Source organism: Terrapene carolina, unplaced genomic scaffold (genome assembly GCF_002925995.2).
Source record: "Terrapene carolina triunguis isolate 2854851 unplaced genomic scaffold, T_m_triunguis-2.0 Scaffold113, whole genome shotgun sequence".
NCBI classification, from domain to species: domain Eukaryota; kingdom Metazoa; phylum Chordata; order Testudines; family Emydidae; genus Terrapene; species Terrapene triunguis.
The window spans coordinates 3,349,331-3,370,553 of record NW_020664464.1 but is presented as its reverse complement, the minus strand read 5'-3'; the positions used below and the strand labels follow the sequence as shown (position 1 = coordinate 3,370,553).

Genomic DNA, 21,223 nt, shown 5'->3' with positions numbered 1-21,223 from the left:
TTTACACCCTATACACTATTGTAATAATCTTTGTACAAGGTATGCCTTGCGAGGTATCATTTAAAAACTCATAACTTGCAGGTCAGTATTGTTATGGTGAAATATAGGTAGCAACATTATATGTGAAGTTATAAGATTCCCCTGTATGATGTTAACAACATGTGTTCCAAACCCACAGCCCTGCTCAGGCAGAAATCAGCAGGTCTGTCCTAAACAAAGTAATGTGTGTGCCTTGTAGGGCCGGCTCCAACATTTTTGTTGCCCCAAGCGGCCCAAAAAAAAAAATTAAATTAAATAAAAAATCCGCCCTAAAAAAGCTGCGATTGGCAGCACTTCGGCGGCAGGTCTTTCCCTCCAAGATGGACTGAGGGACCCGCCGCCGACTTGCTGCCGAAGAGCCGTACGTGTTGCCCCTCTCCATTGGCCGCCCCAAGCACCTGCTTCCTGCACTGGTGCCTGGAGCCGGCCCTGGTGCCTTGATTTACATTTAAGCAGTAAACAGTCATATCAAATGACCATTCTTTGGCAAGAAAGGGAGGCAGGGACAAAGAGATCAGCATCTTAGCAAAGAAACAACATGAGCTCTCCTTCCTGCACCAGACCCCTTGTCTCTTGGTTTTTAGCTGGAAATGCTTTTCAGTGAGGAACCGAAACTATAAAAAGGAGGGGCAAACACCCCAAGACACCCCTTTCTGTCCCCTGGCTGACCTCATTTGCTGCACTTGAGAAGACAAAGGAAACAGCTGTTGGACTCTGGTGGGCCAGAGAAGGTCCTGACCTGAAGAGTTTGATCAGTAATGCTGTTAGACGCATGTGGTGAGAAACTTTGCTGGATTCTAATATAGTTTGTTAAGTTAGGTACCAGGAAGCATTTTATATTTATTTTTCTTGTAACCATCTCTGACTTTTATGCCTTATTATTTGTACTCGCTTAGAATCTCTCTGTAGTTAATAAACTTGTTTTATTGTTTTATCTAATGCAGTGTGTTTAAGTTAAGGTAGCAGGGTATCACTATTTAGGATAACAAACTAGTGTATATTATTCACTTAAAGGAATAATGGTCTTAATATATTTGGACAGTCCAGGAAATGGCTGTGCAATACAGGACATATTTCTGGGGAAAAATCTGGAGTGGGTTGGGATCACCCTGCAGTATAACCAAGGCTAGTGAGAGCCAGGGTGTAAGTGGCAGGCGGCAGTTACACACAAACACATCTGGAAGAGACCTGAATGCTGGTGGCTGGTTGTGAGCAGTCCAGGTTGGAGGCTACAACAACAAGGCATTACAGAGCATCCCAGGTTACAGGGGAGAGGTGACAGCCCCCCACTGGTCTGGATTGTACCCTGGTATGTCACACCCAATAACCAAGACAACAGTTTAAGTTACACATGCAATATGGGAGTACAAAAAGAGAACAGATGCATTTCAAATTGTAAGACTTCATGCATCTGAAATTCACATATTTACAAAACATACACTCTAGAACTGCACTTTCAAATAGGATAAAGATAAAAGAAAATTTAGTATAACTCAAAAATATATCATTTAATTTTTAATTCTTCCTAAACTTTTCTCTTTCAATTTCACTTCATCAGTACACCACTTGGGACACAACATCATCCTATTTCTGAAACACAAGACAACTGTGGAATTAACAGAACAGCTTCATTTTTATGCCTAGTTTTACGTTCTGAAAGGTTTACTTGAGTTTTCCTTAATCCTTAAGTTGCATATTCATTGCTATATTTCCTCTAACTGCTGTCACTTAAATTGTCATGCAGAACAGGGCAAATCGGGGTCAGTTTATGTAAGCGGCATCAATCTGAGAAACTTCATCAGTCTTTATTTCAAGGTATTATGCAAAGAAAACTGACATTAAGAGAGCCTTAACTGACAGCAAACTAAATCAATCAGCAAATCACTAAGCCATAATAAACTCGCTCAAGTTGTAGATAACCCTTCCTTTTCCAGGCCTTTACCTAAACAGCCCATCAAATGCTGCTTTTGACCAAAAATCCCATCAATTCTGTTACAAAATCTTACCCGTAATATAATGTAAAACTGCATAAATTCTCATTACTTTCAAATTATCAATAAGGATAAGCAAAGATAAATCAGGTTGGTTTATAATGATGAAATAGTAGGCTGTTAAATTAAAAACAAAAGATTCAAGATTTGGATAGACTTTCAGTTGACTACTAATCAACTAGCTAAAAATTGAATAGGGCCTGCTCCTGTTCCCAATGAAGTCACTGGGAATACTCTCAGACTTCAATCACAGTATGATAAAGCCCAGTACAATTTTTCTCTGCTATTCAACAGATTCACTCTCTCAACATTCTTCGCTTTGTTTTGAAATTAAAAGAACCAGCACCACAAAGCAGACACCAGAGCTTCAACTTCTCTGACCTTTCAGTTTATACTGTGTTATTCATGAGTCTATCCATTTATTTAGGTACTCATATGGCCCTCAATAGCATAATATCTAATCTCCTGAATGGACTCATCCACAAAATGGTATTATATGCTGCGTACAGCAATATCAAATAATAGGAAAAAGATTACAGTACACTCAAGCTAGGGCAGGGGAAAGAATTGATAAAACAAGTTCTTTCCAAAAGATACTACACATATTCCCTGTCCAGTTATGGCAAGTCTACACTCAAGGGCTACCTTGGCACAGCTGCGCTGCTGTAGCACTTCTAGTAAAGACAAACTATGCCGACGGAAGAGCGCTTTCCCGTTGGTGTAATTACTTCACATCTGCGAGAGGCAGAAGCTATGTCGGCAGGAAAGCATCTCCCGCCGACAGAGCACCGGTGTGGACAGCGCTTAGGTCGATGTAACTTACTTTGCTCGGGGCTGTGTCTTTTTCACATCACTGAGCGACGTAAGGTACATCGACTTAAGCAGTAATGTAGACCAGCCCTTAGAGGGAAAGGATTTCTCCAACTGAAAAAGGAGACTACTAACACAGTTGGTGCCAAGAAACCCTCTTACACTGTTTCCTACCACCAAACGTTTTCCTCTTGTATCAATGGCATATATGAAAAGCTCGATCTAACACTGCACGTCTCATCTTACCAAAGGAATAATTACTATGAAATAATACTGATACTTCCTGCTGGCTCCTGAGCATATATCCTGGTTGGCGACAAGCTGAAAACTACAAGAAGAAAGCAGACCTGCAAGCAGGAGCCAAACTAATTAAATCTGAAAGCCATCACAAGAAATCAAAAACTAAAACATGAGGGCAGGGTCCACTCCCCTCTCCTTTCTTTGCACAATACAAGGACAGAACGTAATTCCCCATTGTGATTGATATTATCTTTCCAGAAACTGATGACTTGATGAGCCAAAGAGGCAGCAACCCCTTCTATGCTCACTCTGATCTCCTTGACCCTCCAAAAATATATGGCTGAAAAAGTGTGGATTTTTTTTCTTTGGTACTTTATGGACTATGACTAAACCCTAAACAGGATTGGTGCCACACAGTGTTACCCCCAAAGGGCTTACAAGCTAAAATGACAAAAAAAATGAGCTAAGGGCGGGGGAGTAGGCTATACAAGCAGAGTGATTGGCAGGATGATGGACATACAGCTTGCAAATGCCAGTTCTTTTTTTAACTGTATTCCAATATTTATTTATTTGGGGTGTGGGGAATGGAGGGAAAATGGCAGAAAGGGTGAGCAAACAGGGGAAAGGGAGTAAGGAAGACAAAGGAAGGAAGATATCTATCAAACAACAGCTTCTATAGCTGTCCTCTCAAAAATACCACTTAAAAATTAAAAGAACATTAAGATCTATTGCCAATGATGTGCCAGTCAAGAGGTTGGAAGGTAGCTCAACATATGCCATATGCGAGAATCTCATATTACCAGTTTATAAAATAAATCATAACCCAAAAAGGATTACTTATTACCATTTTAATAAGTCCCTGAAATAAGTATGAACATCTGTAACTGGAGGTTCTTTAAGATTCATGGTCCTATCTGTATTCCACACGTGAGTACACGTTCTCCAGGCACCTGAGACCAGAGATTTCTAGCAAGTAGTGCCAATTGGTCCTCACCTCCACAACTGCCCTCCTTGTGCTCCAAAGCAAGGGCATAAGGGGAAGTGCAGACCAACGCTCTCCAGTTCCTCATCTTACCGCAAATCAGAAAGTGCTGAAGCAGAGATGGAGGAGGGCAGTTAGTGGAATACGGACAGGGACCCCACGTGCTCTGGATTATGAATAGGAGAGGACATCCCTATCTCCTTAAGGTGGTTTCTTTCTCCAGTGCCAATTGGAGTTGCAGCTATCAAGGGATGTGAAGGGTAACAAGAAGGGTTTCTACAGGTATGTTAGCAACAAGAAGGTGGTCAGGGAAAGTGTGGGACCCTTACTGAATGGGGGAGGCAACATAGTGACATATGATGTGGAAAAAGCTGAAGTACTCAATGCTTTTTTTGCCTCGGTCTTCACAGACAAGGTCAGCTCCCAGACTGCTGCACTGGGCAACACAGTATGGGGAGGAGGTGAGCAGCCCTCAGTAGTAAAAGAACAGGTTAAGAACTAATTAGACAAGCTGGACATGCACAAGTGCATGGGTCCAGCTCTAATGCATCCAAGGGTGCCGAGGGAGTTGGCTGATGTGATTGCAGAGCCATTGGCCATTATCTTTGAAAATTCGTAGCGATCGGGGGAGGTCCCAGACAATTGGAAAAAGGCAAATATAGTGCCCATATTTAAAAAAGGGAAGAAAGAGAACCCGGGGAACTACAGACCAGTCAGCCTCACTTCAGTCCCCAGCAAAATCATGGAGCAGGCCCTCAAGGAATCCATTTTGAAGCACTTGGAGGAGAGGAAGGTGATCAGGAACAGTCAACATGGATTCACCAAGGGCAAGTCATGCCTGACCAACCTGATTGCCTTCTATGATGAGATAACTGGCTCTGTGGATATGGGGAAAGTGATGGATGTGATATATCTTGACTTTAGCAAAGCTTTTGATACGGTCTCCCACAGTATTCTTGCCAGCAAGTGAAAGAAGTATGGATTGGATGAATAGACTATAAGGTGGATAGAAAGTTGGCTAGAATGTCAGGCTCAACGGGTAGTGATCAATGGCTCAATGTCTAGTTGAGTATCAAGCGGAGTGCCCCAGGGGTCAGTTTTGTTCAACATCTTTATTAATGATCTGGATGAATTGCACCCTCAGCAAGTTCGCAGATGACACTAAGCTGGGGGGAAGAGGTAGATATGCTGGAGAGTAAGGATAGGGATAGGGTCCGGGTCCAGAGTGATCTAGAAAAATTGGAGGATTGGGCCAAAAGAAATCTGAATCCTGCACTTAGGAAGGAAGAATCCCATGCACTATTTCACTAGGAGGGTGGTGAAGCACTGTAATGGGTTACCTAGGGAGGTGGTGGAATCTCCATCCTTAGAGGTTTTTAAGGCCTGGCTTAACAAAGCCCTGGCTGGGATGATTTAGTTGGTGTTGATCCTGCTTTGAGCAGGGGATTGGACTAGATGACCTCCTGAGGTCTCTTCCAACCCTAATATTCTATGATTCTATGTCCCTCAGGAAGGCTGGTCGTGAAAGGAGAGGACATTGAGGGTTGGGATGGCTGAAGATACCCTCTGTGGAGGTGGTTTAGGTTTCAGTTCATCCCAGAGTGTGAGGTGTTCCAGTGGTCTGGACCCATGGATCCGGCAGATCCGTGGTCATGGTGGATCCTTCTGGGGGTGGTTCCATACCACAGAAGAGTCTAGCCTGCAGTTCTTACGTGGCATCAGTGGGTGCACATCCTTTGGCTTGTGAACAAGAACCTTAATAGGTACTGGTGGATTCTTTCTCCTTTGTGCCTTAGTCTCATGTTCAGGTAGCAGACCTAAATTCTTAAGATCCATGCACGAGGACTCACCTGACCTGGATGGAATCGGGGAGGGATCCCTTTTTTTAAAGGCAGACATGGAAGGAGAGATCTGTCCTTGCATTTGTGAGAGTGCTGCTTATTCTCATGAAAAGCCTTAGTTAATGATTCCTTGGGCTTAGAAGCTGTGGCCTTCAGCTCCTGAGCTCATTCTCGGAGGGGTGCTGCTCATTGCCTGAGGCTGATGTACAGGGGGTCTCCCTGGCCTGGATCTGAGAAGGCTATGAGACGTTTCCTCAATGTGAGCTCTTGTCCCTCATGGGTTCAAGGAGGGAAGGAACGGCAGATGCTGTACTTAGCGGATATGTAAGCCTCTCCAAGGCAATCAAAGTAGCACTGATTTTCTTCACTCATGGAGAAAAAGCAGAGGCAGGAGATAGAGTTCTTAAACCCTGGGAATCTGGGTATAATCTTTGGGGAGAGGCTCCCCAAGATGGAGAGAAATTAAGCTATACTTATTATGACACTAAAATTCTAACTAACTACACTAAAAACTATGAACAATTCTATTTCCAGGTTCTGAAGAAGAAGAAACATGGAGGTAGCTATGGACAGAGAGGATTCTGACTCAGGCCATACATCAATAAGAAGGAATTGGAGAGGCATTGGTCTGCGCCACCGCCTGCATCCTCCATTCAGAACACAAAGAGGGCAAATGTGCAGCTACAGACCAATGGACACTATTTGCTAGAAATCTGCAGTCTCAGGTGCATGGAGCACATGCGTACCTATGTGTGGAAAACACACAGAGACCAGCACTCAAAGAAGAATCTTTACTTTCTACCCAGGTCAGAACATTTCAGAAGTATAACTACACAACCAGCTGTAACAACTTAAGAACAGGCATACTGAGTCAGACCAAAGGTCCATCTAGCCCAATATCCTATCTTCTGAAAGTGGCCAATGCCAGGTGCCCCAGAGGGAATGAACAGAACAGGTAATCATCAAGTGATCCATCCCCTATCGCCCAGCTTCTGGCAAACAGAGACTAAGGACACCATCCCTGCCCATCCGGACTAATATCCACTGATGGACCTATCCTCCACGAACATATATATTTCTTTTTTGAGTCCTGTTATAGTCTTGGCCTTCACAACATCCACTCACAAGGAGTTCCAGAGGTTGACTATGCATTGTGTGAAAAAAAACCTTCCTTTTTTTTTAAACCTGCTGCCTATTAATTTCATTTGGTGACCCCTAGTTCATGTGTTATGAGGAGGAGTAAACAACACTTATTTACTTTCTTCACACCAGTCATAATTTTATAGACCTCTATCATATCCCACCTTAGTTGTCTTTTCCAAGCTGAAAAGCCCCACTCCTATTAATCTCTCCTCATATGGAAGCTGTTCCATACCCCTAATCAATTTTGTTCCCCTTTTCTGAACTTTTTCCAATTCCAATAGATCTTTTTAGAGATGGGGCGACCACATCTGCAAGCAGTATTCAAGACGTGGGCGTACCATGGATTTATATAGAGGCAATATGATATTTTCTGATTTATATAGAGGCAATATGATATATCCCTTTCTTAATGATGCCCAACATTCTGTTTGCTTTTTTGACTGCTGCTGCACATTGAGTGGACGTTTTCAGAGAACTATCCACAATGACTCCAAGATCTCTTTCTTGAGTGGTAACAGCTAATTTAGACCCCATCATTTTATATGTGTAGTTGTGATTATGTTTTCCAAAGTGCATTTCTTTGCATTTATCAACACTGAATTTCACCTGCCATTTTGTTGCCCAGTCACCCAGTTTTCTGCAATCCTTTTGTAGCTCTTCGCAGTCTGCTTGAGATTTAACTATCTTGAGTAGTTTTGTATCATCTGTAAATTTTGCCACCTCACTGTTTGCCCATTTTTCCAGATCATTTATGAATATGTTGAATAGGACTGGTTCCAGTACAGACTCCTGGGGGACACCACTATTTACCTCTCTCCATTCTGAAAACTGGACTTGCAGGGATTACTATATTTAAAGAGTATTCATACCCTACACATTATTGTAATAATCTGTGTATAAAATATGCCTTGTAAGGTATCATTTGAAAACTAATACCGTGCTGGTCAATAATACCAGGGTTGCATGTATGTAGCAACATTATATGTAAAATTATGACTTCCGTCTCGAATGATGTTGGTGGCACATGTTCAAACCCAGGTAGCCCCAATTAGGCAGAACTAGTCAAGTAGGTCTGAAACAAAGGAATGTGTGTTTACCTCAATTTACATGTAAATTATAACAGGATCCTCAGGCAGCAAGAAGGGGAAGACTGGAGACAAGAAAAATCTGCCTTTCAGCAAACAGAGGTGAGAAGAAATATCAGGAACTTCTTTCACCACCAGCCTTCTTTACTGTGAATGAATTTTAACTATGGGTAACCCTCAGGAAAATGCATTTCAAAGGGTAACTGAACTATATAAAAGTGAGGGGCAAAAACACCCCCAGTTATCTCTCCTTATCCATCTCTCTTTTCCACCTAAGATGACAAAAGAAACAGCCTGGGGACCTTGGGATCAGATCCTAACCTGAAATTTGGTGAGCCCTGTTGCTGGAAGGAGGTGGCAAGAATTTCACCTTGAACCAAATCTAGTTTTTTAAGTTTAGAAAGCATTTTATCTTTATTTCTCTTGTAACAATTTCTGACTTGAATGTCTTCAATGTACTTGCTTAAAATCTCTCTTTATAGTTAAGTAAGCGTGTTTTATTCTTTAATTAAAACTAATCCAGTGCTGTGAATTGTTTGGGTAACTTCACTTAAGGTAGCAGACTGTTGTATGTTGATGCCCTTGCCTTAGAGGGGCAACAGACCCAATATATCAGGACTGTCCAGGAGAGGGTTGGACAGTGCAAAACACACGTGCGTTCTATCACAGGCTCTATTTCCAGAACTGCTACAGACTTGCCATAGAACCTTGGACAAGATATGTAAGCCAAAATTTTCAAACTCATGGCAGTCTATGGGAGCAAACCGGAAAAAGTAAGTAATATGGGAGGTTAAATCCAAGGCTGGATGCTTGGAATAGAACGAGGCAAGTAATTCTGATAAAATCCAGTAAAGGTCTTCTTGCTGTTCATCCAGATTTTTATATAACTCATCAATATTGTTTCTGTAGCCCTGCATCAATGTGTATTTTACTGTATTCTTGGTAAATTTAAGTTTGCAACAGGTCAGGTTCACATGGGGAATTCAGCATCTTGAGGAAGTGTTATTCCAGTTTAATGAAGATTAATATATTTACTTAGTTATGAACAAATTCAGTTCAAGGTGGAAGGGCAAAGTATTATTATAAAGAATTGTTCTTCTCTTCAAAAGATATATTAAAAAGCACTCAGTCCAGCAGCAGCACTATATGCTGCTTAATGGGTGATGAGAGTTCAGGTTTTGAGCTCATCGTACATTTTTGGGGCAGGAATGCTGTTGAGACAACATGCAGTACCTCCAGAAGGGAATGCTTCATGTTGTTTGAAGGATCACCATGCCCCCAGTGGAGCAGTTCAATCCAGTCACAGATTCTCAAGGGAGCTGCACTCAGCCGTTCTTGACAAATGGGTGGTCACTGCAATGTTAGGTTATTGAGAGTGGAGCAAGTAAAATAAAGAGGAGAGCATATGTGTACAAGAGATCACCTAAAACAGCCTTCTCCGTGCTTCAAATGTTACTAAGAACCAAAAAAAACCAACCAAACAAACAAAATTTACAAAGGCAAGAGATTTGGAGCTCAAACTACTACTGTACCCTTAGCTCATCCAGGGTGTGATTTCCAGTACTATATATACTACAATGACTTGGCACAGCAGGATGATTGGAGGAATGAAGACTCAGTGTTTACTTTGAAATCATTTGCTTGTTTCAGTTTGACCACAACTTCATCAGCAACTAAATGTTTGACCACAACATCATCAGCAACTAAACATAAATGTGTGAAAGAAAACAATGTTTTTATTGTTTGATAAATACAATAAACCTAATTTTTATGTAAAATTTCTTAGCTTCTAATTTATTCAGAAATGAATCTAACTCTATTGAGGAAAACAGGAAAGTGAAAATAAAGACAGCATTTCAACATTTAAACTACATTTATGTTTGCCCAATTGATTAGAAAAATGGGTTTTACTTCTGCCTACAGTACAGTATGATAACTACATGACTACATCATACATGGATGCATAATTTACATAAAATAAATGGAAGGACATAATTTCCTTATAAATTTGTAATGACTATACTCTATCATTGAGAATAGATGTCAGTACTCAACTATATTACTACTACTAATACTAATAACTATAATACCACATTGTGTTTACACAGCACTTTTCATTCCAAAGAACTTCATAGTACTTTGGAAACTATAAAATGTATATAAATTATATATAGTATATCTAAATATCCAAATCTATGAGCGTGCACGCACACACACGTAGATCGGGATGAGGATGGAGGGAAAGCTAAAGAGAAAGAGGGCAAGCACACATCCTAAAACACATATGCAGAACATGAAACCCATGACAACCTTTCAAATGGAACACAGTAAACACTTAGCAGCATATACCAACACTACACACAGTTTAAGAAATGTATGGGGGAAACTTAGTTATGCAGAATATAGATATCCAAATTTAAGTTTACTCAGGGCACCAAAGCTAACAACACTAATTTCTGTGAAAAATGCAATGGGATTTTAATGCTCGGAGCTGTTCAGGGTCAGTTTTACGTCTCATTTGAAAGGTAGCACATGAAGCAGCAGTATCCCCCAACACCATACAGGGAATGGTTCAATAATGAATCAAAGAAGAATCCACTCATCTGTACACACACAAGCTCTATATTTAAACTAAGACACACACTGAAATATATACTTCATCCTCTCATAGAAGCCTGTCTCATCCTTACATACCATATCTTTTCTCACACACTGTGAAACAGTTTCAAACATGCATGTACTCATTCAAACCCCACGTAAAGCCCAGACATTCAGAGCCTCCAATTCAGACACAGATGATACACCTAGTTAACCACACTCCAACTGACCTGTGCGCACACACCACACACAAAAATCATTCAAGCTTAGTTACACCACACAGTAGACACAGACTGCATATGTCTATATGGGAGCATTCATGCATGTGCCACATTTTCTCCATTTCTCTTTCTGTCTAATATTTTTACTCTCCTTGTAATAAAAGGGCTATACATAGGAGTCATGATAAGAGATTGAAAGGTTTTTCCTAGATCTAATCACTTAGCATGAGGTAGGGTTACAAAAAACTCCTGCCACTATGACATGACAGACAGCAGTATCCGACTTCAGTGACCAATGACTTCTCTTTAAAAAAAAAAAAAGCAAATAAAATATAATACCAAATAAAAACAACAGCCACAAATTAATAGAACTAATTACAAAGACATGCACATGCTGACTTCTAAGATGGAGGTCAACATAGATCCCCTGACAGATGAGAGGATTAGTCTGTCTCTAATTGCACATCTGTCAGCAACTACCATTCTCTGAACCTCAATGGCTGTCTAACCACATGGCCATATACCACTAGTTTCTTCTGCAGTGGAGTTTTCGGCAGTTAATGTGGATCTGACAACTGCAGTCCATGTTTGTTGTCGGTGACTGGGTGAACATGTTTTACCTTGGTCTGCAGAGGAACAGTGTCATTAGCACTCAGGATGTTCTCAATAAACAGAGTCACAATCTTCCTTGGTTTTGTTTAAATGTATTGTATTCCTCTGGTAGGGCCAATCTCTAAGGGTGGCTAGGACATATAACCTCGAAGTGGCAAAGCTATTAATTTGGCAAGTTGTCACACACTTTCTATTTGGGATCTAATACTTATCCCAATTGTGAGTGGGAGGAAATGTTTGACTTCTTGTTGTATATTTCTCCTGTGCTACCTTTTTGGCATACAGCTCTTTTCTAACTATGTTCGGAATAACTGACTTTGGTTTGTTTGATATTGGCTTTGTCCTTCTGCATGTGAGTTTCTGAACTCATGATCATAATGAAGTATTGTGAGATGTGTTGAGACAACGCTATACATGTATACCTTTGATGGGACAAGGATGGTTTTGATTTTCTAAAATCAAGGCCGTGCTCTTAGTACTGGTTCTGCATATTAACACCTGCACATGGTATGCTTGATCTGATACCTCATAGAGAACTGGTGAAACGAGTCACTTTTCATTGCGGGCCAATGTGTGTTATTAACTCAGGAAACTGTGATTTATGATAGGTTATTACATTGCTACTTGATGTGTAGTGCGACAGCTCAATTAAAAAAAAAAGTGAGTAGTAGGCCCTAGCAAAAGATTATCTTTCCTGTTTAATTCAAATAGACCTTGGTAAAGTCTTGGCTAGGGCTATCACATTGTTTCAATGGGTCTTTTGCATCTTGTTTCCTGTATTCATTGCAAGTTTCACATTTGGATCTCTTCTTATCTTCCATGGCTGCAGAAGTAACTGGGCTTTTTCCACTGACCACCCATCTTGAATACCTCTCTCAAGCTGTTGTAATGATGGGTTCATATTGTTATTCTTGTTTCAGCTTGCCAAGTTTTGTTCGAGAAATGGGTGGCCATAATTACTGCAGACTCCCCTTAATATATCACCTTATTTTCCCTTGTTTAGGGTATTTTAGAAAGCACGTCAAATGTAAGAAGCTCCTTGTTAAGTTTGCACATTTAATATGTATTTTTGCAATTCATTAAGCATTTCATGTAGTCTCGGGTTGAGGAACACGGGCCCTTTGGTCGCTGCTGTTTGTTTACCCATGGATTTTGTCTTTACGCCATGGTATGCATTTTTGATTAGATGCGCTTCAGTTCTCACACACTTTAACAACACTTTCCGTTGGGAAACACAGATTTTCATTAGCCCTGTAAATATCCACTGTTCTTTGCAAGCTCAGTCCATTTTCTTTCAAGAAATTTCTTCTGGTTTTGATTTGGTTATCAGTTATGCCAGAAATAACTAGGTTTCTAATTAATTCATCAGTTAACTGTTCAAATTCAAGCAACTTAGCTTTACTATGTAGGCACATAACATAATGCTTGAGCGTCACACCTGGCAGTTGATTTCTTGTCAAGAAAATGTACCTTTTCCAAGTGACGTTCATATGTGCACAGTATTCTTGAAATTTCTGAATGACTTTGTCTAGCATTTGCAGTTCTTTCATACTCCCACTGGAATGCATTATAGATCTCTAATGCCTCTGGGCCCACCACATACATCAAGCATGGAGGATTTCAGCCTCTCCGATTCCTCTGCAATATCACTTGCTTTCAGGGAAATTTGGAAGAACTATGATCAACTCCCCTAGCTCTCTGTCAGGTTCCCTTACAGAAGGAGGGATTCAGGTAGACGCATTTGCTACTTTATTGCAAAGATTTTGTTTTCTTCTCAAAACATGCAATACAGGGGCAACACACTGGAGTGCTGGCTAGAGGATGAACTTTATTTATGGATCTCAGTCACTTGATATAGATCAGATTTAAAAAAAATTAGTTCCCCATCACATGACAGGGGTCAGTATTCACTGATTCCAATGGCTACAGCTATACCTGTCACACATTTCTGGTTTTTTTTTGTTTTAAATTTAAAAGAAAATGAAAGAATTCTGTGCAAGAAATTAAACGCACAAAACCCAATGCATTTAGAGTTGAGGCTGAATGCTCATTTTTAACATTTGCATATAATGCACTCTTTAGTTACACAATTGCATGATATTTATCTAATAATACAATGTAAAATATATTTATAATAATGATAGGGACCAATCATGCAAATAATCCCATTGATTTTAATACCATATAGGACTACTTGCATGAGTAAAGCTACTTCATAATTTAAGACCGTAGGACAGGGTCCTTAGATGCACATTTTGCATACATTTACTCCATGTGATGAAATTAAAACTAAGCTAAACAGGCACCCAACATAAAAAAGGAAATGCTTAAATAAAGTAAATATCTGCAAAATATAATTGATAATATGCTCTATTCAAGTACTGCTATAAGTAGTTGTTTCAGAATAAACACAGTAACAAAGAAAATCCTTGGAAATTCATGCTTAGATAAACTGTAGACCACGTCTGCTGTTTACCTATATGCAAAGTAACCAGATGCTACTGCTGCTGTCAAGGGCAGAAGCAATGTACATGTGTGAAATCACACCACTAGTTAGCCACTCAGGGAACTCAGCCATGTTGTGCACTAGTCCAGTTTCCTGGCACTCAGTGAAGTCCTGAAATACAGTTTCTTACATTCCTATTCATCCTCATCCCCTAAAGAGGACGAAGGGACAGGCTGTCTTGCAAGAGCTTCTGCAACATTACCAGGGCCACGGGATGGAAAAGGAAAAGACAGGTGGCCTCACACCAGGCTACCAGATTAGAGAGCCATGAGGAAGCAGCTTTAGAAAGGTAGCAGCCTTGCTGTTTTGTTTTTACGTGGCTTTCTCTTCTAGGACACATTACCTCTGGAATCTCACTCTTAGCCACAGGAGTGAATAAGAATGACCATCACTGAGTTAGGGAGAGGTTATTCTACAGCTCTATCCTCTCCCCACCTCCTTCCAATGAGTAAATTCATATCAATTTGAATTTAACTTTATAAAGAAACCTAAGTGGATCATATTGCATTGTATTATTCAAAAAATATTGTATATTATATATTTTGCATGATTAAAAACTGCATCATATCATAATGCATGTGTGCAAGAGGACAGATATTAGAATGAGTGTTCAACTTTAATTCTGTGGTTCCTGAATGTATGTGATTAGGTGTGCAACCCTCACACTTCAGTGGCATACCTTTTACGGAATACCCAGTTCACTTTGTTTTAAAAATGAATAAAATGGAAGCATACATCCACTGTGCGACATATGAAGTGAAAATTCCTACAATTTGCACACAAGTTAACACACTTCAGTTTTCCGTACATAGCAAGAGCACAGTGAAAGAAATATTTATTCACTGTCTTCTCCATTCTCTGAATCAAAACCAAAAAATGTTCTGCCCTTAGCAATACTGTGGCACAAGAATGAAGTCATTTTGAATGGCTATAAAAAGGGTAAGGGATAATGTGTGCATAAATAGACATAAGCTAAAAACACACACAGTCCATTTTTTAGAGTTGAATGTGGGGTTCTTCTTTAGTTCAAACCAATTTTTCCCCCACTGTTCCCCTCCAATGAATTAATACTCTGTAGACATGGAAACGTGCCAGTCTTTAAAACCAGGGATTACAAGAACAAAATATTTTCTGTGCTTGATTATTCTAAACTGCAATTCTACTTAAATTAGTATTGCTCTAAAAATGTTGATTCTTTGACAGTTTAAATCTCCAGTAATCTCTGTTAATTTTTAGAGAAAAAAAATCTTAAACAGGTTATAAGAAGCTGGGAAACATTGTTTCTTTTCTTTATTCTTCTGTCATGTTCAGGTTAAATTAAATAGGAAAGCAGCTTTTCCCAACATCACTTTTCAATCAAATATAACATTTTACATCTTTTTCTGTGGCAATTGTTTTTTCCCAATTATTTAATATTTCATCTCCAATATTAAAAGCTCCTAACAGTCTCTGAATTATATCATTCAAAGATATGTAAGGATATTAGTTTGTTTTTCTTTTTAGCTGTTGACTACAACATTTTTGAAGCTTTTATTCTCTCCACTTAAAGCAGGTTTCTCTCTACGTCTCAGCTGCAAAAAAAAGGTTATTTAGACTCTAACCTGAAATGCTACAACCTCTGGCCCGCCCTTCAGCCCTTCCATTGCAAAGGTCTCCAGGTGCAGTTTGGGTAGCTGCAGGGTGAAGTCATTCCTGGTTGCCGCAGTCCGTGACAGCGAGATCTGATCTCTGACCTAAAGGGAAAAAAACCCAGCATCAATGGTAATTCCCCTTCAGACACATTAACTGGGATGAACTGGGTCCCCTTGAGCCCACTGAGTGGACTTGCATTGATCGCTGGACCTGAAATCCATGAATAAATTTAGGACTAATTGATTTTTCGTTGCAAATAAATCTCTAATTCAGAGTGCTGGGAGAGAATGCTAAGAAGAAAAAGCATCCTCCTCTGGACTGAAATGAGAAGGGAAGAAGAGTCACTGAGGGCTTCACTCCAACTGGTGGACAAATTTTACAGATCCATCCCTCCTAAAACACCTAACACAAAAGAAAACAAATTGTAGGCAGTAATTACACTTTCCATCCAACAATCATCAAATATTAATAAAGTACTGTGCAACAACACATAAGAAAGAGATGATAAATGAGTTTTGACTGCTGTGTAGAGATCATATTCACATCGTAGAGGGGTTCAATAGTACAAATTTAATTAAGCCCCAGAACAACATTTAAAATCCTTCCTAAAACAAAAATAAAAATCTACCTGTAGCAGGATTTTTTTCTTCTGTTAATTGCACAGCCTGTTAGATTTCTTACGGCAGATTCACATAAAGGAACTAATACATATTAGTATTAGCTAACTTAGCTGTACACCTTCTAAACAAGGAAAAGGAAGCCAGTAGCATTTGTACAAAGCCTAGATAGTTTGATTTTTTTAAGGATTGCGAAAGGTAAAAATTAAACAAAATAACCAACCATCCCCCCAAAAAATATACATGTGAAAGAGTCCTACTTATGTTGACAAATGTAACCATATGCAGTTGGTATCACACTGCCATCTGCTGGCTAAGCAAAAAACTGCTTTTAATACATTATACAAATTTATATGCCATGAAAATGATAAAAATACATCTCAGCTATATAAATATGATGAATATTTTCCCCTTTAAATATCCAAACATGTTACTGTGTCACATTAATATGAAATACTTTCATTATTAACTAAAAACAGCTTTTCCCCACATACTAAAAGTATAATTATATTTTGTAAGTGTCTATTTGTGTGTAATATATACTGTACTTGATATATTACACATAGAACACATGTAAAAACTGTACACACCCAATTTTTCCATTTTTATTTGATACAAAAGGTAATTATCAATTTGCCCTTTTCCTAATCTTGCACTATTTTTGGATCTTGCAAAATAAAATTCCAGTAGTTAAATTTAATTGAATTATATTATATACTAATATGATATACATTCTATCTGTTACATAAGGTTAGCTACCATGGCAAAGATCATTATTGACTTTTATTGTCAATGAATAGTTTTAGAAGGGAATAATAAAATGACAGAACATACCATTTTACCAACACTATTTACAAATATAAATTTGGGCCACTTCTCTTACTTAGAGCCAAACCTTTCTAAAATATCCAATCAATCCTAAATGAAAATATATTCCAACTGATTTAAAATTCTAGATGGCATTTGTCTCCTTTTAACTGCTTCTACTTTTTAAAATGCTATTGGTTATACTGCAGAACGTACTCCATGTAGCGTCACAACAATTGAAATCTACTGTGATTAAACAAGTGTGTTTGTGTAATTTTATAGATACACGGGACTACAAATACGTTATTTTTTCATTCTCTGCTATCATCTATAGGAATAGGGGGCTCTACATTTCCCAGGCTGACCTAAAGAATTCCTGTCAATACCTGTGGCTGCCAAACATATGCACTATAATGCAATTTTAATAACAGTATAGGCCATACGTTTTTTCACACATAGTGTACTAGGTTCAGGTTATACAGTCCTGTGGAACAAATATATTCTCCAGGGTCTTCTGTCAGAATGTGTAATGCTGTTCAGACATTAACCGTGCTTAATATAACACAAACACCTTATTTTAAACATATATATAAACTATAAAAATTTAAATCAAATATATCAACTTTTCAGGCTCTTTTAGTTGCCGATATGCACACAGATAAAAGAAAACATTAATGTGGATTAAGGTACTAAGAATTTATCAACATCAAACCACCAGTGTTTTGCCTTCTACCCTTCTGAACCATAGTCAATAGATCTAAATATTTTACTGCACCCTGGCCAATTCATTGTTTGATGTTTAAAAACTCACCCAGAATCAAAGAAAATTTATTAAATTTGAGCCCCCAAATGAGATACTATTAGCTTTGAAAGTCAAGTTTAACTGCGATATTGATGATTCTCTTTTTTCTGTGACAAAATTCACTAGGGAAATCCCTGATGTCAAAGTACAAAAGCAGATTGCTAATACTGGGGGAAGAGGGCGGGGGGAAACAATGTATAAGCAATGTAGGTATAACGCACAGCATAGTACACATAGCGGAGATCCTTTTAACCCTATTAGTGTCAGGCGCTATGTTTCACTACTGGGGCCTGACACTCACTGGACAATAAAACAAGTCATTTTTTTTAAATGTAGTAAATATAAATCATTAACACCACAACATCAGAAAGGAACGCATTAGTTCCTTAAATGTATGACTCCTGATACCAAGATTCCCAATTGAAATATTTCATAATTTTTTAAATCTTTTAGATATAAAAGGATGTATCTTATTTTCAAACCACTTGGACACTTTGCTTAGATAAGATATTTAGAGCTTTCCTTTTGAGAAGTCAAGAGTCGTATATATTGTATTTGTCAAGGTTTAATTGAAATGCAGAAAACTGAAGTCTTTTATTTATTTACAGGCCACATACTGTGCAAACATCCTTATGCTGCTTCACCATAAAGTCAGCACAGTCTTTCAATTGACCACCCAGTCAACGTGTGACAAGTCATTATGGCCCCAATTCTGTAGAAGGATCCACACAGCTAAAATGTTATGCATTTACGTCGAATCCCACTGACTTCCCTTTCAAGATTTTAAATTGAAAGTAAAAACTGTTTTCTAAACCTTGAAGACTTTTTTTGAGTGCTAGAATGATAGATCTGTACTCAGGAGGAGGAGGTGTTTTTTATTGCCATGAGGAAGTTAATAGAATGTTTGCAAAGTGAAACTTTAAGTTAAGAAAAACAAAAGTTGTGGAATAAAGTATTGTGCTGATACAAAATTGTACAAAACAATGGAGATATTTTTACTCACAGATTGCAGCAGAGAAAAAGCAAATAGTATATAATTTATTTTTGTATAGACTCTTTCATAGCAAAAGTATCACAAAATATATCACAGTTGACTTGGATCTGTAAGTGAAAACACAAGTACGGAGGTTTTGCCTGAGAAAGAACTGTAGGACTGAGTCCTTTAAAAAAAAAAAAAAAAAAGTCCACACAAATAGATTTATTACAATGACTAACAGTGTGCAAAACTGCTTTCACCATCCTATACAAGGAAAGGGATTTAGAGGGGGAGACCTCAAAAGCAAAAATACTCATATGCACCTATGCTAGATTGCGGCAGGAACTTTGGATAGGTTTCCGGTTTCGAAAAAACAGCGTCATAAATGTTTTAAATAGATCCTGCAAAGACTTACAGACATGCTTAACTTTCTGTACTGTGAAGATTCCCATTGGTAGAGTGGGTAAGTTAAGTACATGTGTAGTTTTGGAGGATCCGGGATTTTTTTTTTTTTTTTTTAATGGTGCCGGAAAATGGGCTAAAACTTAATGGATCCGTAAAGCTCCATGAAAACAACAGATTTTGAAAACATTTTGAATCAGTGGAACGTAAGGATTTATGACAGTCTGATTAACTTTTTAACGAATTGGATACTATACCCACTCAATTTTAAATCAATAAAGCACTGATGAATTAAGATCAAAGGTAATACCAAGAACATAACTTGACATTAAAAGTTAGGTTAGGTGTGTAGATGAAACAGAGTTCAATGCACTAATCTTTCATGTCTAGAAACAGAGGTTAAAATATTGTGCTGGTCACAAGTGGAAATAGTTTTGGCTGCATCCTAGTTCCCATTTATCTACATCACACATTTGTCTCCCCACCACACAATCTGATATAACTAGCAATACCTGCTCAAGACAGACACAGGACTACGTTCAAGGGTGTTTAAAGTCAAGGTTAAGGTGCACTTGTCTATCTGTGGGCTTTAGTGCCACTCAGTAAATATGGTAAATTAGAGATTTTAGTCCCTTACTTTTGGCCTGATTCGTCAACAATGTCTTACAAGAGTAAGTGCTACTCTGCATAAGGCCTGCAGAACTGGTCCTTTCATAAGTACTAAATTCACCTTCAATGTTTAAAAATAATGCCAGTGGGCTGTAAAACTTTTTGTTCTCTGTTTTGTTTTCAATTAATTGTATAGATCATAATATGGTCTAGTGTAAAGATGTATTTAGCATAATACGGTCTGTGCAACTGAGAGATGCTCACGTTACTCAGTAGTTAGGAAGCAATGAGAGAGTTGTGCAGGTCATTCCAAATGAGTGCCAAGAAAGAAGTTATACCACAACATCATGTCTTCTGTACATGACATATAATTAACAAATATTTCTTTACACTTTTTAAAATAGCAAGTGGCATTTAAAATTTAAAAAACCCCATCTCAACCTTAACCACAGCATTCACAACCATGCAATCAATTTAGCTGCATGAGAGAATGTCCATATTTCCCAAAGTCCGCACTGAATGACATGCACATTGTGTGGGACAAGCCCACTTCATTTACTGTGGATACTGTATTATTGTATGGAACCATTGCCTTACTAATCACATCTTGCTTATAAATGACTGGAATGTGTATTTAGCATACACACAGCACTCAAAGATTCTATGCATGCACTTACGGTTCTAAAATATACATATATATTATTTGAGGAATAGCAAGTGATCATGCAATTAAAGAGGATATTGTAATGTACATGGATTGGTGAACAGAGTTAAGATTATATGAACGTTATCTTTGGCATTCACAATAATTTGGGGAAACAATATACAGTAACTCCTTGCTTAATGTTGTAGTTATGATCCTGAAAAATGTAACTTTAAGCGAAATGATGTAAAGCGAATCCAATTTCCCCATAAGAATTAATGTAAATGGGGGGGGGGGGGATTAGGTTCCAGGGAAATCTTTTTCACCAGACAAAAGACTGTGTATATATATACACACACACACACAGAGTATAAGTTTTAAACAAACAATTTAATACTATACACAGCAATGATGATTGTGAAGCTTGGTTGAGGTGATGAAGTCAGAGGGTGGAAGAGGATGGGATATTGCCCAGGGAATGCCTTACTGCTAAATGATGAACTAGCACTCGGCTGAGCCCTCAAGGGTTAACACGTTGTTAATGTAGCCTCACACTCTACAAGGCAGCACAAATGGAGGGAGGGGAGACAGCATGGCAGAGAGAGATAGAGACATAAACCTGTGTGTGTGTGTGTGTGTGTGTGTGTGTGTGTGTGTGTGTGTGTGT

At 38.7% G+C, this 21,223-nt stretch overlaps 1 protein-coding gene across 2 annotated transcripts in view; it reads right to left on the bottom strand.

The window, feature by feature from the left end:
• The window catches only part of CCDC171 (coiled-coil domain containing 171), a 215,773-nt gene that overhangs the window by 38,703 nt on the left and 155,847 nt on the right, over nt 1-21,223 (bottom strand). For both annotated transcript variants that reach the window (XM_024211088.2, XM_029911722.1), the window contains one exon: nt 15,670-15,801. In XM_024211088.2, the coding sequence (XP_024066856.1) occupies nt 15,670-15,801 (132 nt within the window). The remainder of the gene's footprint in view (nt 1-15,669; nt 15,802-21,223) is intronic.